This window comes from Branchiostoma belcheri, unplaced genomic scaffold (genome assembly GCF_001625305.1).
Source record: "Branchiostoma belcheri isolate BF01 breed outbred unplaced genomic scaffold, Haploidv18h27 scaffold60, whole genome shotgun sequence".
NCBI classification, from domain to species: Eukaryota; Metazoa; Chordata; class Leptocardii; order Amphioxiformes; family Branchiostomatidae; genus Branchiostoma; species Branchiostoma belcheri.
In genome coordinates, this window is record NW_017804243.1 from 1,392,211 (window position 1) to 1,416,735 (window position 24,525).

Consider the following 24,525-nt stretch of genomic DNA (forward strand, 5'->3'; position numbering starts at 1 on the left):
AACTGAATTAGCTTGGATAGTAAGTGAGTCTAGAAATATGGGTTTCAATTGTGATGTCAATTTGGTAGTATGAGAAAGCAGCACTAGTATACATGTAGACTGGAGCTCTGTTAGAACTGTTCAAGTAACTGCCAGCCAATCTATAACACCACCAAACCTTGGCAAGACAGTACAGTGTTGTAATTACTTTATATTCTGGGTAAGGTGAGGCTATCTTCTTTATGTACAACAGACTGTACATGTACATAAATTCCTTATCTGTTGTCAATATGTTTCAAACAGTGTCTTCAAGAGCCCTCTGCCCATGTTACCACCACAGTAGTCAGGGACAGAATGGGGCCAGGTAGTTTACGTTAGCCGAATTTATTGGGTGCTTATATAGTGCAAGCCTGCTCTTTAAGAATTGCTGGATATAACAATTATTAGATTTCAAGAGGTACTCAGAGTGTTTTTCCCCTTACAGTACTACGTGTACTTTGGAGGTCAGCGGTATGTGGATCTGGGTCTGGGTACACACAGGGTCAAGTGTCGAGTCCACCAAAACTTCAGGTAAAGCTTTGCTGGTACCTTAAAATGTTGGGGGACATAGCATGAAAGGTCATCTGTGTTGGTACAAGTCATTATGAAATAAAGACTACGCTTTATTCTCAACACTGTAATGAATTGGGACTTACCCCAAATTTACAGCTATTCTTGGAATGTGACATCAGAGACATGTGACCGTAGTAGCGGGTCATACATGCCAGCTAACTTGTGTCGCCCCCCGTCTCTGTTCATGGTAGGTCTATGAGCTCTAATGTAGACCACCTCCTTCACTCCTCTTGCAAAGAAATTTGGTTCAGAATCGAGAATTTTGACCTTTTTGGGACATGTCGTTGGCTTTGGTTTTGGGGGCACAATTTGGGGTATGAGCTTGACAGACTTGTAAAATTTGGGTATGTTAGAAACTGTAACATATCTGCTTTCCATGGTGCTGAAATGCCTTCACACAGTTTAATTTGGGTATGTTTTAAGGTGGACAAGAAAAATGTCATGAAAAGGTGAACAAGAAATATTTGATTCGGATTCCATTTCTATCTGATGGATACTGCGCTACCAAACCTAATTTTTTCAGGACTGTAAACAAACACTGACAACATTTATTTTCCTGGGCTTTAAGCTGTATGTTTTTAACCATACTACACTTACAATTTCCTTTTTCTCCCAGGCTGGTAGTTGTTGCAGAGAAGGACATTGTATATGAGAGGTTTCCCATCCCTCTGGTCAACCGACTGGAGAAACACTTCCTGGCCATCTCCACTGTCTTGACTCCCCAGCAGAAGGCCATCGCTCACAGGCTGGAGCTGTGGGCCGAGGCTTTCGCCACACAGAGGACGGCACCTCATGAAACTGTCAAGTAAGTTTGTATATAGCATACGTAGTCTAGTGGTTAGCAACCCTGTCTCTGGACCACAAGTTTGGGAGTTCCAGTCTTGGCTGTTGTCGCTAACCGGGCATGCATGGTACTGGAAAAGTTCCCAGTTTTTAAGGAACATTAAAGGCTTGGTTGTGTAGAAAGAGTGACTTACCAACCTGATGAAACTATCCACGATGTTTGTAGAATTGGTAAACTTCCTTATTATCAAGGCATAACACACCAGTTTCAAAGAGTTTAAACTTTTATTTGTCAATTCAATTTGATGTGCAGTAGAAAAGTAATCATAGCTCTTAGTTCCTTATAGTTTCCCCCCATAGTGTACATTTTGCTTGTCCCTTTTTGCCAGTTTTGATAGACTTTGTAATTTGTTTCAGGCACCGATACACAGTAGGAGATGCCTTTGTCGGCTACCATCCCGACACGGCTGCCACCCTGGTGTTCCAGGTCTGCTCTGAGATGAGTGGGGTAGACACAGATGACCCTTCACTGGAGGAACAGGTGGGTTTTTGCAAAAGAGGATCTTATTTGCATAATTAATCAGAAACATGTACAATACGTCTGTCACAAAGGTTTCACCCAGTGTTTAATTTTTTTCTGTTTTTTTTTTTAAATTAAAAACTCGGGTTCTGAATCAACTTAATGCTCATATTTTGGCACCAACATTTGAAGAAAGTCTTTGTTAACTGTTACAGTTTGTTTGAAAGTTTAAGATTCATTGTTTGAATTACAAACCACCCTGGTAAGTTGACTTCATTGTAGCTCCTATCGTAGCATTTTCGAACTATAATAAGATGCCTAGGTCTGTTTTTTTTTTGTAGATTCTAATAATTATTGCTTGTGTACTCTAATGTTTAGTGACCCTGCCTCTGGACTAAGAGATTGGGAGATGGAATCCCAGCTATTGTCGCTCACCCGACATGCAAGCTACCGTAAAGGGTCACAATCCTTAGGACGGGATGTTAAGCTGTGGTCCACTGTTCATTATGCTTGTGAAAAAGAGCTAGGGGAATTTCCCCTTACAATGAACCCATAAACAGTGATTCAGTATTGAACTGGCCTGGTTTCAAATCTTCTGTATCGTAGCACAGCATTCTCATTATGTTGTCTGACTTCATCTTCAGATACTACAGAAGGCCCAGGACCTTCTCCTCCAGTGTGCCACACCAGACGCCGTGGTCAGGCTGTCCAAGTCCAGACTGTCGTCAGAAGAAGCCACCCTGAAGGACAAGTACTTCCATCAGCAGCACCACTCCTGTCTGCAGGAGTTCCTGTGTCACAGGATCCACCAGGCTAGACAGGCGGGGAGGTGGCAGCAGGGCATACAGACACAGGTAGCATGGCAGGATAATGTAATGAGACTGTACGAAACCACGGTTTCTGCTAGATGTTTGGGTGACATGAGATACTGGTATTGTTTCCAATGAACATGTTATGAAGATACAACATTTGAAAGCTTCAGGCGGGATGTCTTTGTTACATGTATATACCCAAACATGACCTTAAATGAATAGCTGCATTATTTAGAAGTGCTGTATTTACAAATGTATGCACATTACATTCCACAACAACAACAACATTTCACATTTTGCTCAAGTGCAGTATGTTCTTGCAATGTGCTAACACAGGTCATTCTTTTATTTTAACTCAAACTGCTCTAATGCTAAAGTACTGAATCCTGTTTCAAAGGAAGGTCACAAATTTGCCTTGTAGTATGAATTATTGCAATTTTTTTAAGCAGGATTTTTTTCATTCTTTCTTTCGAAACTAAACTTGGGACTTCATTCACTTACTGCTACTAGCAATAATTTCATAATTAGATCAGTTGTCCTTTATATTAAAAACAAAATGGCCACTACCATATATCAAGACAATAGGTTCAATCGCTACATGTGAGTTTATTTAGTGTGAATGATTTAATATGTTTATTTTAATTTATCAAGTTGTATATTTTGTTAGGGCATTTTATTCTAGGTCCTCATAGTTATGTTCTGTTTCCATCAGGTGACCACCCACTCCAAGCTGCTGTCTCACACAGATGCCCGGAGTCTGGCCACAGCTCTGGACCTGCCGCCGGCTCATGTAGCCGTCATGTCACTGCAACAGTTTGACACTGAGCATCAGTTCTGTAAGCAAATCAGGTAGGTCTTCAAGTTTATTTTTGATGCATCATGATACTTGAGTGTGAGTGAGATGATACTTGTCATGTCATTAATTCTTGAAGTCTTCTCAAAGATAAAGACTCAACAATGAAGGTTAAGGCCACTGTAACCAATTATATTCTATTCATAAAACACAATCATCTTAGACTTTACAGCAGTTTGACATCATATGATAGATATAAATCATGACGCCATTCCCTGTGTATGATCAGTAGCATTATGTTTACCTTGAAGTTTGCAGTTTAGTTCATTTCTTCTTCTCCAAACCTAAAGGGTCAATGACCTGGACCACATGAATATCACCATGGCAACTGGTGCTGCATTACATTATGTAACAAAGTTGCAGGATAGAGTTGGAGGGGCTGGTCACCATATAATTTTGTATGAATGTGTTTGAGCAGTAGTTTCTTAGGCTGAACCATTGTGAGGGCTAACATTATGCATTTGCTTTGCAAGTGTTACTATTTTTTTGTTATCTTTACAGAGATTTCCTGACATTAACACTACACGAGGAGTCCGTCCTGGTGGTTCAGTGCGACTCCGGCCACACCAACAGTAACCTGATAGCCTGCGCCCGGTACTGCGTGCAGGACGAGCAGACACAGGTGGGCAACACCACAGCTCACCTGGTCTTCATCGTGCAGCTGCCCCGCCTGCCGGGAGGCTGCTTTGTGGGGTTCCAGGGCGGCAGGTGGACGTGTGCGCACATCGACGACCTGCAGCCGCCGCAGAGGAACGCGCCCGACGTGGGCGAGATGATCAACAAACCCATCAGTCAGCTGCTGGGGGGGCACAGGAGGGAGGAGGACACACGCTCCATGGACATGGATGCTGAGGAAGAGAACACTGTTGACAGATCAGTACAGATGGAGGTGTGTGTTAAACCAAAAAAACTGTTTATCAGAACTTACAGTAATATTCAAGTGGCATCAGATGGCCAAGTAGTTAGGCTAGTTGGCACGAGATCAAGAAGTCTCGGGTTCAATTCCTGGCAAGACGCTGTGTCCTCGGGAAAGGCACTTTACACAACTTTGATTGGGGAGGTAAGAGGTGGTGACTAGGGAACGTTATCGGAAGGCGGAGCACACCCCTCTCCTTTTACCGCCTTTTACCTCCCAGACTGAAGTTGGGTATCCATTTTACACCTGGATGGAGTGACTAAAGTTGTGTCAAGTGCCTTAATCAGTAGATGTACTGGCTTGTTAGTGCAACATTACCTAACATTCCAGTGACATTGTTTGATGTTTGGTTTAGGAGGAGGATCCTGTCCATGGTACTGAAGCTGGTGTATTATGGCGAAGAGTAGCTATACTGGCTTATCACTTAAGATACAGCATATTAGTAGATATACTGGCTTGTTAGTACAACATTAGCTAACCTTCCAGTAGCATTGATATTTGGTTTAGGAGGAGGATCCTGTCCTTGGTACTGAAGCCTGTGTGTTATGGTGAAGAGTTGCTACACTGGCTTATCACTCTGGTTGCAGTATATTTTGTCTATAATAGATATACTGGCTTGTTACTACAACATTACATAACGTTCCAGTGAAATTCTTCGATATTTTATTCAGGATGAGGATCCTGTCCATGGTACTGAAGCTGGTGTGGAAGAGGACATGGAAGTAGAGGAGGATGAAGAACCCCAGGAGGTTACCATGGAGAGAAATGGTGGGGACACTCTGGAGGAGATGGACCTGGATGACATTGAGCTTGAACTCACTGCTGACAGGGAAGAGGTAGACCCACAACCAAAGACAGCCGACAAGTATAAGGAGGTACTTTTATGCATAATCATAAGTTTGCAACTTAGTCTAACTTTCATTCTTGAGTTTTGGTACGTTTTGTATATATTTGAGATAGGGGCTCTCATGGAAAATGTAATTATTATTCCTTGTAGTTGTTTCTTTTTACTCTATATTTTAAGTTCCAATAAATAGTAGTGAGTTTCTTGCTCCAGTGCAAAAAATTCGATTTCTGAATTGGTCTACTAACTTAGGCATAACACACCACTTTGCAGGCATGAAGTCCAACTTGTCCTAAGTTATAGGGTCCTAAGTACAGTATGTAGTGTTTATGGTTTTAGTCCTGAAAAAAATAGGTTCGGTAGGTTAAGGGATTCTCTTTTTATCTCAGGACGTGGACTGTTGCCAAGAGCTGTTCCTCCATTTGTTTTGAGCAAAGAGACTTGTCTAATATTTCACCTGATTTACTCGATAAAAAATTTGCACCTTGAATCCTTGAAATAACGTTTCAAAGGGTTTAGATTAAGATATCAAATCAAAAATTTAATAGGACTTGCCAGTATTTGACCAAAAAAGGGCTAGAATTGGCGGGTTTTTGCTAGGATTAGCCGTGAAACCGATGAAGTTAATGTTCATTACATCTCTTGCTCTGGTTGTGTGTGCCATTCCCAGGTGTCTGTGTTGGATGATAAGAGGCTCCTGGTCAGCTGTATCCAGGCAACAGCCGCCATGCTGGAGGATCCAAAGCACCTGCCAAAGAGAAGGACTGTGACCAGGATTGAGAAGCTCATGGAACTTCTGCAGGAGAGGGTGGAGAAAGGTTTGTGGAATTCTCAGTGTTATCGTATGGAGTAAATGCATGTAGCATCGAATGACAAAGTGGGGTAGGCAAGCACATGATATTTGAGAGACTCGACTTTTCTCACTCCACCTAGGTGTAAAATGGCCGGGGAGGTGGAAGGAGAGTCAGTGGCTCCATCTTCCAGTACTGTGCCCTAGACACAGTGGATCAACAACCCACTGCGCCTACGGTCTGAAAAAGGCCATGGGACTACTTTAAATGCATGCAGTTCTTTTTGCATAGCCCACATAATTTTCTTTTCCAGCTTGCAAGTTTAAGAATGGAAATGAATTATTATAATAATCATAATAATATATTTCCCTCTGTTGATAGGCAGTTTCATTCTGATATACATGTACATGTAACGTTACATGTATGACTGAAAAAACACTGTTACAGTAAAAAATGTATATGTCAGTTAAATATAGTGGTAAAGGAGCATTGTGCTCTATCTTTGCAGTATCTTTGCTGCCATTGTTTGAATTGCCAGGAGCTTTTCCATTTAGGCATGGTGAGGCCAAATGGCAAGGGTCTGTAATGGCAGCCTTTCAGGGCTATAGTAACCTCAATACAACAAGTTAGGCCATAGGACTGTTAGGCCATAGGACATAGACAGGTTTCCATCCTGTCTAGCCAGTAGTTTGAACCTGTGTAGCCAGGGGCCATAGGAAATGATGACTCACTGCGTACCATTTTCAGGTCCCAGTTTCTGTGACGTGGTGAAGGCTCGCATCGTGCAGCTGCTGGAAGAGAAGGAGAGGAACAAAGCAGACGGAGGCGTGAACTGGCTGACTAATGAGGCTGCTACACCCAAGGCTATCACAGAAGCAGGGACACTCAGGTTGGAAGGAATACACCCGTTATGTATCTGTATCGGTATAGCCGGTTTAACCGTCCTTTGGCATAACAGCCCAACTTCGCAGGCACGCGGCGGCGGCAGCTAGCTATATCACACCGAACGACGTGTTACACACAATCCTGTATCAGTTCTGTTATCTATATACATTTACATGTATGTCACCTGGTCATTATATTTTCATTCTATACCCCTTTGTTTTTTGTACTATGTTCAATAGTCGTTGCCATACATTGTACCATGTACAATTGTCGTAAAATAAAGTTCTTCATATTGTTCAACATGTGTGGTTTGACCCGTGTGATAATGCTAGTTAGTACACATTGTCTTTCTAAGATTGGTTGTTTTTGTTTGGACCTCTTTTAGGTATGCATAACATACAAACATACGATCTACACTTGGAATTTGTCAATACCATAACCAATTACGTAGCTCATATCGTGACTGTCATTCTTCAATCTACCACACAAATGCACAAGCTGTATATATTAACATGCTCGATTGGCCATTCTTTTGTCCTAGTATATTTGTAGGCAAAAAAATCCTAGAGTACATTTTGAGACGTAGACAGCTACATACATTGTACATTTGTACATGAATGCATTAGTTATGCTTCCATTATTTCTGAAATTTCAGACAATCAGCCTGGAACCACCTGTCCTCGGTGATAGCCCCTCTCCTGGCTGAGATTGTTGCCTTTGCTGACAGGAACTGTAACCTGGACCACATGGTCACCCCTGCCGGAGAGTGGACTGTTCCAATCTTCCTGGAAATCCTGAGTGACCAGAACCTGGTGCCTTTCCACTACAGTGACATGCTGTCTCCTGTTATGAATGTACAACGACAAAAGGTATTTAATGAATACACATTTACAATTCTTACTATTTAATGCAATTTGCATAAGAAGGGTTTCCAACCATTTGAAGTGCATTGCAGTCTATTTGGACCAACTTTGATCTAGAAAGGCGTATAACAATTTGATTGAATATAGTCCTTCATTTTTTGAGGATTCCTGTTGAAATTGATAGGACCTTACCTGTACCCTTCCTCATGCTGTTTGTTTCCTATATTACTTGCTTGTGTGAAGTGTAGTACTAGTACTAGTCAATACCACAACACGTAACTTGAGCCACCATGACCTCCAAGAGGTTTCAATCTAACCATAGTTACAATTTAATGCCACACTAATTTAATTTGTTGGTTCTTGCATTTTCTGAGAGAAAATTTAACATAAAGTGACAGTGCGGTAAAAAACCCAGGCCTAGTCATCTTACATTTGTATGATAGTTCTTAGAGAGAGAGCCTTGAAGTCAACTTAACGGAATAATTGTCAAACCACTGCATTTTAAAGGAACCACTGCATTGCTAGATGGAAAAAATAGAGCAACTTCCAAGATGGTAAAAAAATAGAACAACATCCAAGAAAAACTTTCTTCAACTGTTAGTCTAGCCAAAATGTAAGCATTTTGGAGTTGATTCAGAACCTGAAATTCTTTTTTTGCAAATCAGAAAAATAAGCCAGGCAAATCCAAGAACCAATAATAATAGATAGGTGTGGTTTAATGGTCTGAAATGTTGCTTGACGTTCCCCAGATCCCAGTGCTGAGCTCAGGATGTGGAGAACAGCTGTTTGAGTGTAGGCTGCCCTTCTCCTGGGTCATCCGAGGTCAGGTGGACGCCATGCTGAAGACTGCACAGAAAATGGAGGGTAGGGACTAAATGGCCCTTAATATGTTCGGATTTATTTGTTCCACGTTTTCAGTTTCAAAGACTTGCCATATCATGATGTGCTCAGAGTGGTTTGTATTAATGTACCCTATCCTGATAATTCTTGTTGCTTAATAATATGACTTGCAAAAGGTAGTGAAATAGTGAAAGCAGATTTGTAAGATTTTGTATCTTAAAGTTTCTTTCAGGGTGAGCCAAAGTATGAAAGTCTTAGACATTTCATGATGACAATGATTTGTGACATTCATTCAATTTGTAAAAGGGATGTTGGCTCATATTACTTGCGATGACTTATTCTTTGCCATCATCCTCTTGAAACTTACATGTCTTGTAGAAAGTATCAAATTGCAGGACCAAATTTGGACATTCTGGAATGTTGATGATGATGATGAAGACCTTTATTGTACATTCATGCCATAACTGGCTAGGTACAGGTCAAGACTTAACAGACACATAACAAATGTATATAGAAAAGTGGAGACAAAAGATTGTACACTACTTGACTTAGACATACATGTACATACATAAGGAACACACAAGGGTATTATACTAGGCTCTGACTAAAAGTGTTCTAGCTACTGAGCCACACTGATACAAAATATTTTTAACTCTGTGTATGTAATAATTTTTTGTGGCTCTTCTTTAGCATCGACTGGTGAGAGTCCGGATCAGGCCCTGCCCAGGTTGTTCAGGGAATCAACACTTGGCAAGATTATCCACAGAGCAGCTGAACAGGACCAGAGTGAGGAGGACATCGCTGCCAGATATCTGCACGACTACGTGTGGATGACTTACAGGATGGTCACAACATCGGTGGAAGAGATAGAGGTGGAAAAAACTACTGCGGCATGTTTACAATACTGCACCTGCGCAAAACCCGTAATGTATTGTGCATAGCACTTTCACGGAACACCTCTTTCAAGGTCATATTTTCGTATTCAAGGGTGACATCCCGTCTATAGTTTCCAAACATTGTGTCTGAAAGGGTATCTTGTGCAACAGACAAAATTCTGATGTAAAGTTGACCAAACATCCTACGAAAACCGTGGTTTTGCACAGGCACAGTACATTCTGCAGATGTGCTATAAACATAATATTTTAGCTTATTGTATAATAAATATTCTTTCAATTGCATTTGTCATACTTCTGAATTCTATTTGTCATAATTACAAGATGAAGTGTTAAGAAAATGCTTGTAACATTTATATTGCATGTACATTTATAATAGATGGTCTGCAGTGCAGTAGAATTGTCAGCCAGAGAGCTGCATGCCCAGTCTGGATCAGAAGAGCTGTTCTGCCTGACCATCCCAGCCGTCCACACAGCCTTCAGCCGTGTGCAGGGCCGTCTGCACAACCTGGCCCAGCTCCTGGAGACCACAACCGGCCTGCTGCAGAAACTCTGTCAGGTGGACTTTCAGTGTGACACATCAATGGTGAGACTTTCCTTGTCATGAAACAGTACTCAAGATTAAAGTAAACTGTAATTTCCAACATGGACCAAATCGGACCTAATTTTTGACTGTACAACTCCAGTCTTTGTCAGTCCAGTCCACCGCTTCTGTGATGTCACATTATGCACCAATTTCTTGTGTTGGAAAATACAGTTCAAACCTGTTTCATAATGACTTCTACCAACACGGGCAAACTTTTGTTGATGACTAATTTGGTCCGAAAATGATTGACTGTGCAATAAGTTTGTTGTAGAAAGGAGGAGAAAGTGTCCAGTATGCCTTTGCAATATAGCCTCTTTTTTAGGTGTACTGGATGGCTTTTTTCAAACAGTATGTTTACTGTAATTAGTGTTAAGAGTTTCTTGGACTACATCTTTCTCTGCTTCTCATCTTTTCCATCAGTCACTGAATGTTGTTCTCCACAGTTTTTACTGCACAGTGCCTCTCATGACTAGTATGGCAAATACTAGCCACTACCACTGTGACAGAATTTAGAGTCTATACACTGTTTTGGTTTTTGTTTTCTTTTCAATGCCCACGATCATGATAATGATCATTCTGGGATACTCATTTTCACCTGAGTTAAGTGAGGAAAGTCGTGTAAAGTGCCTTTCCTAAGGGCACTAGGTTGGTAACTTCGGACCCGGGACCTTTTGGTTCTGAGCCGAATGCTCTGCCGTTGTGCCACATGACCCCACTGTCAAGAGTATACCATCAAAATTATGTATTGTCACAACCTTCCTTACAGACTGTAGACACCACAGCAGTACTGGCAGTGTTAGAGGGTCTGACACCAGAAGCACACGACATGGCCACCCCTGCAGAACGACAGAGCTGGCTGGGGCGGATGCAGTGTGTGGCTCCTGTGGTGGAGCGGGTCTTCGCTGCTGCTGCCTCCCCCGACAACAGTGTGTGCTACGGGGAGAAGAGCCTGACTCAAGTACACATGGCAAGGTGAGGAGGTTTGCAGTATTGTTTGTAGTAGAGTGGATTCATTCCTCAAGTTAACCAACATCTCGCACACGCAGCCGTCCTTCAGTACTAGTAAGACATCTGAAGCCGCATAATTTCATGTAGAACTTTAATTTATTCAGGATTAATAAAAGTTTTTATTCTAAGCTGGATTGTTCCTTCATGACATCAGTAAATTTCTGCTGCAATTTTGACTATTTTCAAGAATGTATAAAACTATGATGTACATGTATGTCAACCTTGTAGTTTTCACTTCCTTTGTCACAAGCCTTCCTCCTGTTTCGTATCTTTCTAATCTGTCCCTACAATGTATGTCAAATTCCTGAGTTTTATAAATCAAGTATGTATGAAAATACAATTATTGTGACTGTACAATGTATGTCGTACCTAGCATTTGTAGCTAGTACATGTATTCTTTCCTACTTTTATACCTGCATTGATATCTGTGGCACTTTGCAATAGATGCCATGCATGTCCAGTGATTTTTAGTATTTAAATGATTCACACTCAGATATTTTGAAAACTCATTAATAGTAACAGTACTTGGCAGTAGATTTTGTCATTATAAACATTGTACAGTTTTATGATGTGCCAAAATGCACATGAAAGCTGTATACATTGTACAATGTAGTTTTATGACATTGTTGTCCTATTCACAGATTCCTGTGGATCAGACTACAGACCCTGCAGATGTTCATGGAGCACATGTTCACATCTACTGACAGTGAGGAGTCCCTCAGCACCAAGCAGATGGAAGTGCTGTGGAAGGTTGGCCTTTTTTTTAGATGTGTAGGAACAAAATATTAGTACACTTTTTATGTCAAACTAAGCTTGTAGTTTTCACTTCTGAATCAGTTATTATCACAAGCCTTCCTCCGTTTTCATTTCTTTCTGTCTAGATCTCTGTCAAGTTCCTGATGAAACTCTATTCAATATATGGAGCTTGCATAAGGGGAACCCACTAAAGTTTAATATTTCATAATAACATTGGTCAAGGGATGAACAGAGTCTGTAGAGTGTTTGGGTCAGCATTTGAACCTCTTGATTTGATAATGTGTAGACTTATGTATTCATTATGTTTACCTTCACTGAAGGAAAAACATTGTTTTTGCTCCATTTTTTTTTCTCCAAACAAATTAGATGTCTGAATAATCTGAACAAGATGGCTGCCCCCACTGTAACTTGTACTGTATATACATGTAGCAAACACCTTGTGGTGTTGGATTGGAGTGGCTGGGCCAGGCTTTTATCATTTCAGCTAGTGTCTAACACCATTACATTGATACAAAGCATGAAGCAAATTTATTTAATATTCAATCACTCACCCACAGGTCCTCAGCAATGAACCTCAGACTGACTTTAAGAGTGTGAAGACCATGAAGAAAGTTGAGAGGTTCCTGAAATCCTGCAATAGCCAGGCCGGGATCAAGCACTTCAGGTGATTCATTTCTTTTCCTTATCATGTGTCGTAGACTACATGTCAGGATTTTTCCCTTTGCAGACTTTTGAAAAGTATAGAATGTCATCCTTGAATACACAAATATGACCTTGTACGTGTACACAAATATGATCTTGTGTCATTTAGGCCACACCAACTTAATTTTATGGATGACATCCCCGTGCGCATTGATTTTCACCTGTTCTCAAAAAAAAAAAAGATCACGTCCACAGAGGGTCCGGCCTGGCTCTAGGCCTGAGTAGTCAATTGTAGTTAGCGACAATACGGAGCCGGGCACCCAGGCTACCAATGCTCCACAACTCAAGAACTCAGTACAGTGCTGATTCATAAATTCCGCAAAAGAAAAGCATGTGCCAGCTTGTCGTATACGTTGTACTGCCGCTAATTCAAAGTACGTACCAACTTTGTATTCTTGTGGTTTAGTACCATTTTTATTTTTGGCCGGATTTTTTTTTTATTCGCCCGCGCGCACTAGTTTCAGAGGATGTCATCCATAAAATGAAGTCAGTGTGGCCTTACAATATGTTAGTTAACAGCATCATAATTCATTTGTTGAAAAACATTGCTGTTATTGCAGTGGAGGGGTTCGAGACTGCATGGTTTGTAAAGAGGGGTTGAGGGAACCAGTGAAGCTGCCGTGTGACCATGTCGGCTGCCAACAGTGCCTGCGGAGATGGCTGACTCCTGACAGACAGAGCTGTCCACTGTGCCGTGCTGCAGTGCCTGAAGATTTCCAGTGTACCGTTACCTTGGAATGCAGGTATTATTATCATTTAGTCTAATATCTGTGCAGAAAATGAATTGAATTTCATTTATACATTTGTACATGCCACAGGTTTTAGAATACACTTCATACCTCAATTTGCAGAAGAAAAACATGTTGCAGCTTTTGCTCTGTTTCTTCTTCTCCAAACAAATAAAATCAAGGACCTGTCACCATGGTAACTGGTGCTGTAGCAGACACCCTGTGGTGTTGGGTTAGATTATGTAGTAAGTTGTGGGACAGCATTGGAGGGGCTGGTTACTATATGATATTTAATAACATTAATATATGAATGTGTTTGAGTGAGGATAAGGAAAGCAGTTAGTCTAGACCATATGGAAAGGTAAACAATTTGCTTTGTGAATGTAACCTTAATTTTATAGTTTTATGTAAATTTTGTGGTAATTTTTGCAATGACAGGGATGCAGTTGAGAAGCACAATGCCTACAGACGTTGCTGCAACTCTTTCTTCATGGAGCTGGTATCTCGCTTCTGTTTCGCTGGCGGCACGCCTCCAGAGGCAGGTGTGGTGGAGATGCTCCTTAACTATGTGGTGAGAAAGAGCCAAGAAGGAACTGCTGCCAAAACCAAGAAGTTCACGCCATTCGAGGATGACTGCATCGACCAGACACCCGTCATCCGCTCCTTCCTACTGCAACTTCTGCTCCGAGCAAAGTGAGACTTTTGTTTATTTTGATTATGATATCAGAAAAAGTATGATGCTACAGGGCAAAAACTGGCCTAGGCATCCTATGATAACCCCCAATGCTTCAATAGGACATACAAAATCTGGGACATACATGTAACGTGCATGCATAGGCTTAAGGTTGTGTTAATGTATATAAAGATAATACCCCATCTATAGTTTCTAATTGTTGTGTCAGAAAAGATATGCAACAGACAAATTTAAGATGCAATGTTGACCAAACATCCAATACAAACCGTGGTTTTGCACAGCCAGATTCAGTTTGTTCTACTGACTTCTGGTTTTTGGTACAATGTGTGCTTAATGTGTGCTTAATTAAGTTATCTTTTTATAGTTCCCAGGAAGTCATAGATCACATGGAGAGGTACCTCCAGGCTGCCCGAGGTTTTGTGGAGGACAAGCAAGAGGTCATTGAACTCTTGGTCATCTTCATCCAATGCATGGAGGTAAGACAACCTTTACCAATACATTTCATCTCGCTACAAATACCTGTTGATAATGGTTTTATTCACAGTGTTTATAATATTATTATTAGTAGTAAATTATACAAAATACAGTGGACCTACATGTACAACTTATCAAGACCATTACATAAGGTAAATACATACATGTATGTATGTTTGCACTACCAAAGCACACAAATGAATTCAGCCTAATAGAGAATATAGTCAAAGATTTCTCAAAACTCAACTAAGATTTTAATGGTTAAATATGGAATTAGTATTACTGTTACAATGGTTGCCAACAGCTTATGATTACTAAATAGACAGTTTGCCTTGCATGTGGAAGTTTAATCCCCGGCCAAGTCATATCAAATATTTTAAAAATGGCACAAAAATGTACGTGCCAGCTTTCTCTGCTTAGCACTCAGCATTTGGGAACAGTACAAATGTATGCCAGTTAAACACACACCACTACCAGTGGACTAGCCTTCCAACTGTGTGGCCCAAGGGCTACACAAACAGAGATGGGTGCTGCCATATGTTCCGTGTAAATGTTTGCAGGAAGGACTTAAATCGTGTACATAATTTTACTTTGTGACTTCATGCCTGAGGGCTAATTGCAACATAAAGCAATCATAATGTATAGAAAGAGTATACTAATTAACAGTCCAAAATTTGCATGAAGTTAACAATGATGACAAAGTTGAGCAAGTGACTCAGTCTCTGTATTTTTTATGTTCTAACTTTACAGGACTCTTACAAGCAAGAAGCTGCCCAGTCTCACGACACAGAGACAGCTATGCTTGAAGTTGCTGTGTCCAAACTACAGCAGGCTGGCAGGCAGGCACAGCATAACCTTCCGGGTCTGTCCGTGGCCACACTGCTGTTCATCGCCAACATTCGGTTTGGACTGTCCGTCGCTGCACAGCTCCTACATGAGTACCATGGGAGAAGGGCTCTCTCAGTGCAAGATGAGAAGAGACTGGTGAAGAGGACACATTACAGGTGAACTTTTATCTGTCTTGTCATCTGAAAGCAAAGTCTAAAGGCCCCTTCACTCTTTTTTCTGAATCAACATGAGTCAACCAGAACCAGGCAGAATAAAAAGTTGGCAAAACTGTGCCACATTTAGAAAGCAGTCCTACTGCAGGTAGAATACAGCCTGAGTATGAATTATGTTCTTTGAGTTTCCCACTTCGAATTCACCAGGAAAGACTTTTGAGTTTGCTCAAAACATTTAGAATGTAGAATCTAGAATGCACTTCAAATATCCAGAAATGTGCACAGAATTTTTCATTCAGACTGCATTCAAGTACATTTTGCCTCTTGTGTGAAGGAGGTACATTTATTAGCAACCTGAAGGTACAAAGACTGGAAAGGATGAACATTAAAACATTTTTTTGGTTCCTAAGAGTAACAATCTTTATTTGTAATACTATGTAAATTACATTGTAATGACTACCAAATGAAGTTTAATTGATAGTTGGGAAACCTTGGCCTTTAAAGACAATGATAGTTGACCCTTCCCTCAACACCAACAGGCTGACCAAGAGGCTGTTGGACCAGGCTTGGCGGCTGTGTGAACAGCTGGAGTGGAGATGGCCGCAGGTGTTCCTCCTGAAGCAGCTGTACCGCAGCTGTGGCATGGACAGCCTGCTGAGCGTGACAGAACAGGCACAGCTGCATCAGCACCTGCAATGGATCATCCCACCGGAGGCCAGGGGTGGGAAGGTTGGTGCAGTAACTTGTACATTGTAGTATTCCTACTAGGTATAACAGAATGAAATTTTGAATCTTGGTCTTTAATTATTGTCATGGAAAACAGAATTTTTTTAAAGCAAACTATATCAGAAATCTGAATAACATTCAGCTTTCAGATTTTATTCACCATGATGAATTTTTTATTGATTTGACAAAATTACAGGGAGTTTCATATGTCTACTACAACTAAGATCGAATTACAGTTACTGTATAGCCTGTAATGGAGTGAAGGGACATTTTGTAACTTTTAACTTAATAAGCTACTCACTTAAAAGTCCAATATTTATGCCACTTTAGATCAATTATGGAATTGTCTTGATATTTACAATGTAAATTTTGTAAACTACCTGTAACGCCTGATTGGAGTCTCTGCCAGCAAACTTTGCGGATCAGGATCTACTAAGGCCACACTGATTTAATTTTATGGATGACATCCGCGCGCGCATTGATTTTCGCTTGTTCTACAAAAAAAAAAAAATATCATGTCTTTTGAGGCTTCACGGAACTCCGGAACTCGGCTGGAACTCGGTACAGACTGCCGACTCATGAATGCCGCAAAAGGGCGGCTTATCGTAAAACTTCTTTTGTACTACCGCAAAACGTCAATTTTGTCGTAAATGAACCTTTTGCACATGCGTACTAGCTACAATATAACAATGTAAACCGGGAAGTTTGCAATATGGCGGCAGCGTCCTCCTCAAAAATTACGTCAAAGTGCAGAGGAAAACTGGAGGCGTTGTTGTCGAATGGTATGCCATCGACATTGGCGAGGGGGATGTAACGTTTGCCTAGATTTACGAGCGACTTGTGGTAGCCAGCGAGTATCGCCCGGACAGACGTCTTTTCCAGAGCGGCCACAACGATGAGAGAAATGGGAGAGGAGTTGAGGTGGCCTTTAAGTGGGTCAGGCCATGCCATTTTTCAGTTCGGCTGTTTTGTACGTATTGTTGTTGACAAAACTGGCCTGCAACAACTAAAGCCGAAGATTGTCAGCAGAAGTCAGCTTTTGAGGTAAGAATAGTTCAGTTATTTTTTTTTTTCTTTTGTTTTTGTTTTTCTGATTTTGATCGAGAATCTGGGAATGCAGCAAAATTTATGGGGAGGGGCGCGTACACGTGTTATGATACAGACAAAATAAAGTTGTTAATGATTTACAGTAGTTGTATGTAGATTATAATGTTGTAATCATATGGAAAATTTCCAACAAGATGCATTTCTTCATGCAAGTTTTTTTTATTTTCTGTTGGGTGTTTTTTTTTAAATATTGAGCTCTCGCAAATTTTCACAAAATTTCCTCTTTGAAAAATGATTTTTATTTCTCTGTTTCACATCCGTTTTGTGCAGGGCTCTTTCATGTAGTGCACCAGGTGTATTACTACTCTGTGCAAGTCAAGTCTAGGGCACTGACCAGTCTGCCACTGGTCTGCTGGATGTGTGGGGAAACAAACACGCTTCCCATCCCTCCAGAGAAACTGCAAGAGTTTCAGTGCATTCACCCAGTGTGCCAGGTAGGTTAAATATTATTGTGTACCTTATGTTTTAATTGTACATTCATTCTCACCTGCATTAGTAATGTTGTAACTTACAATACACTGTACTTCAATTTTATTTGGAAACATACATTCCAAGTAAATCAATTTTGCATACCATGTCATTTTTCTGTAGGTGTGCAAAGCTGGTGTTGGAGAGCGTACAAGAGTGAAGAGAAAGCTGAAGAGGAAGAGATCTAGAGAGGAAGAAGATGGACCACTAACTTTCAGGTGGGTACTGTTTCTGCTCTACCTTTTACATTTCATCTATTCAATCCCCTTGTTGTATGCACTTCTACTATAAACTATATACTGTATATATAATGTATATTATCTACCTTTTACGTTTTTCTGTAGGGAGAGAAAACTGCGAAGGAGGAAGCTGCAAAGAAGGAAGCTGCGAAGGAGGAAACTGCAAAGGAGGAAGCTGTGAAGGAGGATGAGACCAGAATAAGATGATCTACATCTACCTCCTGCAAATAAAAACTTATTTATTTGATGCAGTCACTGTGTCCTGTGGTTCAATCCGCATTACCGGCTTTGTATTCCTGTGGTTAAGCAGCTTATTTTTTTTGGCTGGATTTTTTTTTTTTCGCCCTCTCGCATTAGTTTTGTGGTCCCCAGAGGATGTCATCCATAAAATTAAATCAGTGTGGCCTAACTGGTAGAACTGCAGGGTAGAATCAGAACTTAATTCTACCCTGACATAAACACTGATTGAGCTGTTTGATGGGTATCATAGACCAAGAAGCAGTTTGACAAACCAATGCCTATTTCCGTGTCCAGGAGGAGATCATCCCAGATCGCTTCATCGTGTGTGGAGATGACTACCGACAGCTGAGGGAAGAACTGGCCAAGTCCATGGTCAGTAAGAACATGGACGCCGTCAACAATGTCCTACAGGTTAGTCTCTTATCTATTGCATTGTTGAATGTATGATGAATTTATGTCTTGTTTTTATGTAGGCAGCTGTTGTAAGCTTGCCTGTGTAATGTACATTGTACAGCTGCTACAGAAATGAATACAAATTGGTAGTACAAGAGCATGGGAATTCTTCAATCTATGCCTACATGTAATTGCATTTTTCCAAACTCAGAAGTGTACAGTTTTCCGACTTAACATTCGGAAGTTACATTCATTAATTATCCTGATAAAGATGTGGTCATTGGAAATTTGATTTCTTTGGCCTCATTGTGTTGGAATAAAGTTCAACATTGATATTGTAGTATGATTACACAGAGTAACTTTCACAATAGTTTTCCAACAATGTGTACCTACCAGATTTATTTCCGAATTTGTAACTTTCCTGTAATACTTCTGACATGCTAATGAAGGGCCTGTTTACGGGGTTTCATCAGGCTATGAACATTCCTGAGAACGTGCGAGAAGTTGAGCTCCTGCTGGCGTTGTACCGGGAGGTCACGGTTTCCCGAGCCAACACCAACCAGGCCCGCCATCCGTCCCAGGATTACATCACAGTCTCACACCAGTACCTGCACGACTCTCCTGTCCTCACCAACAAGCAGCTCGCTATGGAACTGCTGACAAACAACCAGGTGAGTACACAATGTACAAGAACACACCAGTGATGTTTTTATCCGTTGAAGAGGTTCTCAATACACACTGGACAATAGAAGTGCTGCTAAATTTGTCTTACATGTCAGACTGAAGTTGAAATTTGACGTGAATTGAAAGATTCATTATTATAATTATAATAAGATCATAGCGGTACATTTGTACATGTATATTATGTTAACCTTCACAGAAGGAAAGCATATTGTCTTTGCTCGATTTCTTTTTCTTTAAACATGTAAGGTCAATGACCTGGATCTGTCACTTTTATTATTATAGCAACTCGTGCTGTAGCAGACACCCTGTGGTGTTGAATTACATTATGTAGCAAGTTGGAGGGGCTGATCACACATATTGTGAATATGAATTTAAGTTAGAATAGAATAGGGTTTTTTGTAGTTGTAGTTTGTTGTGCTAGACCATGTAAAGACCATGTGAAGACCATGCAATTGCTTGGCAATATGTATGTTTCTTCAAGTTTTTGTTCCAGTGTTATATACTTTTCCCTTGTATTCTCCTAGGGTGGTGGTAATCTTGCCCTTTCAGTGACACCAAACCAGCCGCCTATCCAGAGGACCCTGTCTGCACTAGTGATCCACACTGCTGCTGTTCTAGGTACAGGTGTGGGAGGTGTTCTACTGCCACTCCAGACCCTCCTACAGAACACACAGAACCATGCTGTAAGTTTTATCAGAGAGTGTTCAATAAGGAATTATTATCTTACTGTAGTAATGCTCAGAATCATTTTACATGTACATACACAATGTACATATGTATGATTGTACATGTAACTCTACCACAGATCTTTTAACTTTCATGCACTGCTGTAAGTACCAGTATTACAGTTTTTGTTTTCCACCCAAATTTAGATATGTATGGCAAGGTGACAAGATTTGATACTGATGCTTAGAAGAAGAAACAGAACTAGGAAATCAACCTAACATTCAATGCATTCATGTAATATTTTAATTAGGAGTGATTGTTAGATTGTATAGTGTGCCTTGTTTCACAATTCTCTGAGGTACAATGTACATAGTGTACCTGTGGTTTTAATATCATTAAATTTTCATTTTATTTTATTTTACCAGTAGATCACACTCATGACTATGGCCTGTTTTTCAGGAGTCCTTGAGTACATAACAGAATGTCATGCATACATAGTATTACAGGCAAATAACTTGGAGCATAATTATGTAAGAAAACGTGGAATGCAGTTCTGTTTCAGTCCATTTTTTTTTTACAAAATATTTGCTTATTTTAGGGTTCCTACTTCCCAACTATGCCAGAGGACGTGTTGATGGAAGCACGTCAGGCACTGGCAGAGCGTGAAGCACAGCCGCTCCACTGGTACCAGTGTTCTAATGGACACCCTTACCCCATCGGAGAGTGTGGTCAGCCCATGGAACAAAGCCGCTGTCCTGACTGTGGGGCGGCCATTGGAGGGGTTAACCACCGTCCTGCCCAGGGAGGGCGCATGCAGGCTGCAAGAAAGTGAGAGAATACTTAATTATAATGTATTTCAAATTGCTTAATATCTTTTAGTATGGCTTATTAGTTACTTGTGTTTCCAATGGCTGAGTGGCAAAAAATAAATTGAACGGGTCTCTGTGGCAAATGTGCTGTTGTTGACACATCGGGGCACCAAATCTGTTGCGTATTTTTAGCATACGGTTAGACAGATTAGCCCAAGAGGCTCGGTAGGCGTCACTCCACTGTACAGGTGGGGAAGTCATGTAAAGTGCCTTTCCCAAGGGCACAACATCAGGCCACGGTGAGTATCGAACCCGGGACCTATAGCTATTGGTTCCGAGTCCAACGCTGACTCAGAGTGGTTAAGGTAACGTAAGCAGACATAAGATTGGGAGGTCATGCGATATGGCATCGATTCCTTTGCATTCTCAGCTAGAGATTGTGTCCTAGGGAAGGGCACTGCATGACTTCCCTTAATGTACCCAGGTACATTATATAAAATGGGTGGGTACGCATAACCGACTTTGGCTGGAGGGATAAAAGAAGGAAGGAGAGGGATAGGCTCCACCTTCCAATACCATGCCTTAGACACAGTGGTATGGTCGTGGTACCATGTAATTCACACAGAAGATTGTAATGGGATACAATGACCTTAACTAGACAGGACTGGCAAATGAGAGAGGTGCTGGTCCATTTTCTTTTTTCGGATGAAGTGACACTTTTTATCGCATCGTTGTTGCAGTCTGTAGAATGATGATAAACCAGCTTCAGCATGTTTACTGAATCACTGAAGTCCTTTTTAAATTTGCTTCTTCTTCCCTGATTTCTTCAGCAATGATGCCACCAGACCTGGTCACATCCTGGGCCCTGCAGCCAACAGGCCGGCTGTACCCATCGCTGAGCGAGCCTTGTCTGTCGTGGCCACCTGTGTGGTCAGACTGGTCGTGCATGCAGCCATGGTCAAGGCTGCAACCAACAATCAGGTAGGTTATCCATTGTGTGGTGCCTCTCTGTTTCATCGATAAGTAAGTCAGTAAGTGTGCAATTCATAGGTAGCACGTTGACTGAATATACTGTTTTTTATCCAGATTTTTTACGATTTTTGTTGGATGTTTGGACGTTGCATCAGAGTTTTGACCTTTGCAATCAATATCTTTTCCAACACAACATTTGTGGGAAATACTTTTTAAAAAATATCTCCGTTATTAGGTGGTATTTGCATGTTTAAGGATGACATCCTGTCTAAAGTTTTCAAATGTTATGTCAGAAAAGATACCATCTGCCAGTGCAACGTTGACCAAACACAAATGAAAGCCATGAAAATTCCTGGTTTTGTGCAGATGCAGTACGTTCTGCCAAAATTTTGTTTTCAGGCAATAGAAGACTGGTGATGGGGATACAAGTCACTCTTCTGCAACATTCCTACCATCATATTTTTACCTCCATGTTTTTTAGGGTGTTGCGAATGTGATTGACCCCAGACCGCCCAATCCCTCGCTGTTCCTGTGGCAGCACCTTGAACTTGACCTTCAGCAGCTGGGCCGTGCCCTTGGCAGGAGTGCAGACGATGCCGCCTTGTTCATGCACCTCATACTGCACAACCTTCTCACACCGGGGGCACAAGGTGAGAAGGACAAAACTTCAAACATGTCCTGGACCAGAATTTTGCAGCATTGTATGATGAAGGCAACCAGTTATTTTTGCATTGAATTGTATGTGCTGACATTTGGTCAGCACATACTTAAATAATAGAATTTTCAAGTTTTAATAGGTACAATTAATTTAAGAGTATGCTAGCATGATATTGTAGTGCAGTGTTTCATTGACATCCAAACTACCAGTAATAGATATCTTCAATCTTCAATCAAGATTCTTTTAGTACTTCTGAACAGTGTCATATATAAGTGGTTGAAGCAAGCACTTAGTACTGAAGTACTAAGTTAGCTATATGTGTACATGTAACTTACAGCTTCGACCAGCATGCTAGCAATATACTTACATGTATATCTGGTTACAATGCTGAACTTGATTCCAACACAAGGGTACACAAGGTTCAAATTTTCAACAACCAATATTCCCTTCTTCAGGATAAGTGATATACATGTACATGAATTGTAAGACAGTATATATCTGTATTAAATATTGATTGTTACTGGCCATGATGTACATTGTGCACTGTATTCTGTAATACTGGAAATATTACTTTACCCATCGCAATATCCTTCCTTGTTACTTTTATGTTTGAAACATCCAGTTGGCATTATGATAACTGTTAACCAGTACCAGTAGTAACTATAGTGTAGTTACTTTATGTTGTACCAGTAGTACTGTACCTAATATTGTCCCTTGTTACACCACATTAGCGGCTGCAGGTGACTGGTCCTCCAAGGCTAGCCGGAGGCAGTGGGAGGAAGCCTTCATGGTCAGATGTGTCAACCCCATCCTACACCGAGTAAGGATGGAAATTTTCTGGTTGTACCAAAAATGAATAAAATTAATAAAACAAAATCTAGTACAGCTGGAGTAATCGATTTTAAGATGTCAAGATATCAGATTGCAGAAACGGTTTTAAAGACAAGGAAATGTCCGGATCCATGATTACATTATGTGTTAGTACATTGTACATGATGTACAATATGCTGACTCTCGCCTTGTCGTGTGTAGGGTCTCGACGCCATGCTGCAGCAGGCTAACGCAGCCCTACACACCGACGACCGGCTCAGTAACAACCCGCTGCTGCAGCTGCTGTGTGAGGTGGTGACTCCCCGGGAGAGGCTGGACCTGGACAGGCTGGCGGACCTGCCGGAAATGTGGAGACACCGGCCGCAGATCAACCTGGAGAGTCTGACTCAAACCATGGCGGAGAACCAGCTGCAGCTGCCTGTGCTGGAGAAGTTCCTTGCTGAGGTACATCTACATGTAACGTTATCTGTCTCTGTTATACAATATACAATACAACACAGCTCAGGTATAACAATATTAGCATCACTTACTGAAAATCTTGCTGTGGTTCTGTTTTCCCAGTGACCGCTTTCCACCACAAAATCATGACACTTGAAATATACTTCCATTGTTTGAACAGGGAATTCAAAACATGACTTCACTACACCCTCCTACTGTGACATAAAGTCCCTGCCAAAGTAAATGAATTTACCGTAGGTATAATATACTTCTAGTTGTTTTTATTATCTTCTACTTCCTCGTGGTCTATGTTTTTAGGATGGATTTAAGACAGCAACATACCAATTAAATTTGAAGAAGTGGCTGCCATTTAAGTTCGTGATCTTTGTAGCTTCACTGTAGTTTTGCAATACAGGAGTATGTATGTGTACTGTATGTGTATTTAGTCAAGGAAGGCAAGGAGGGACAGGGTCAGAAACGAAGTCATCAGACAGTTGGTTGGCAACAAACCAGTTCTCCAGTTCATTGCCAAACAAAGGGTCCAGTGGTTTGGCCACCTGTTGAGAATGCCGACCACCCAGCCAGCCCTAAGGGCCGACACCGCCAGGCACTCAGGAGTAAGGGCCAGAGGGAGACCGCGCCGCCGATGGATAGATGGAGTAGCGGAGACCCTCAGCGCACACGGCATGACACTCCGGGAGGCCACACACGGCAGTGGAACGTCAACTACATCTCCCCGTGACGCCCCCCCCCC

General features: G+C 41.2%; 2 protein-coding genes across 2 annotated transcripts in view; both read left to right on the top strand.

Moving 5' to 3' along the window:
* Positions 1-20,532, top strand: part of LOC109482723 (E3 ubiquitin-protein ligase rnf213-alpha-like) — a 73,527-nt gene extending 52,995 nt beyond the window's left edge. The window contains exons 50-74 of the mRNA XM_019785541.1: positions 464-549; positions 1,208-1,396; positions 1,792-1,915; positions 2,539-2,748; positions 3,419-3,555; positions 4,061-4,448; positions 5,147-5,350; positions 5,990-6,137; positions 6,858-6,999; positions 7,651-7,864; positions 8,608-8,722; positions 9,389-9,570; positions 9,971-10,177; positions 10,944-11,149; positions 11,827-11,935; positions 12,499-12,605; positions 13,204-13,386; positions 13,810-14,064; positions 14,430-14,541; positions 15,290-15,543; positions 16,080-16,269; positions 18,615-18,731; positions 19,187-19,384; positions 19,922-20,097; positions 20,523-20,532. Of these exons, the coding sequence (XP_019641100.1) occupies positions 464-549; positions 1,208-1,396; positions 1,792-1,915; positions 2,539-2,748; positions 3,419-3,555; positions 4,061-4,448; positions 5,147-5,350; positions 5,990-6,137; positions 6,858-6,999; positions 7,651-7,864; positions 8,608-8,722; positions 9,389-9,570; positions 9,971-10,177; positions 10,944-11,149; positions 11,827-11,935; positions 12,499-12,605; positions 13,204-13,386; positions 13,810-14,064; positions 14,430-14,541; positions 15,290-15,543; positions 16,080-16,269; positions 18,615-18,731; positions 19,187-19,384; positions 19,922-20,097; positions 20,523-20,532 (4,263 nt within the window). The remainder of the gene's footprint in view (positions 1-463; positions 550-1,207; positions 1,397-1,791; positions 1,916-2,538; positions 2,749-3,418; positions 3,556-4,060; positions 4,449-5,146; positions 5,351-5,989; positions 6,138-6,857; positions 7,000-7,650; positions 7,865-8,607; positions 8,723-9,388; positions 9,571-9,970; positions 10,178-10,943; positions 11,150-11,826; positions 11,936-12,498; positions 12,606-13,203; positions 13,387-13,809; positions 14,065-14,429; positions 14,542-15,289; positions 15,544-16,079; positions 16,270-18,614; positions 18,732-19,186; positions 19,385-19,921; positions 20,098-20,522) is intronic.
* A 135-nt stretch (positions 20,533-20,667) lies between these two features.
* Positions 20,668-24,525, top strand: part of LOC109482763 (E3 ubiquitin-protein ligase rnf213-alpha-like) — a 10,561-nt gene continuing 6,703 nt past the window's right edge. Inside the window, exons 1-5 of the mRNA XM_019785600.1 lie at positions 20,668-20,891; positions 21,703-21,853; positions 22,326-22,494; positions 23,234-23,322; positions 23,535-23,777. Of these exons, the coding sequence (XP_019641159.1) occupies positions 20,680-20,891; positions 21,703-21,853; positions 22,326-22,494; positions 23,234-23,322; positions 23,535-23,777 (864 nt within the window). The 5' untranslated portion in view covers positions 20,668-20,679. The remainder of the gene's footprint in view (positions 20,892-21,702; positions 21,854-22,325; positions 22,495-23,233; positions 23,323-23,534; positions 23,778-24,525) is intronic.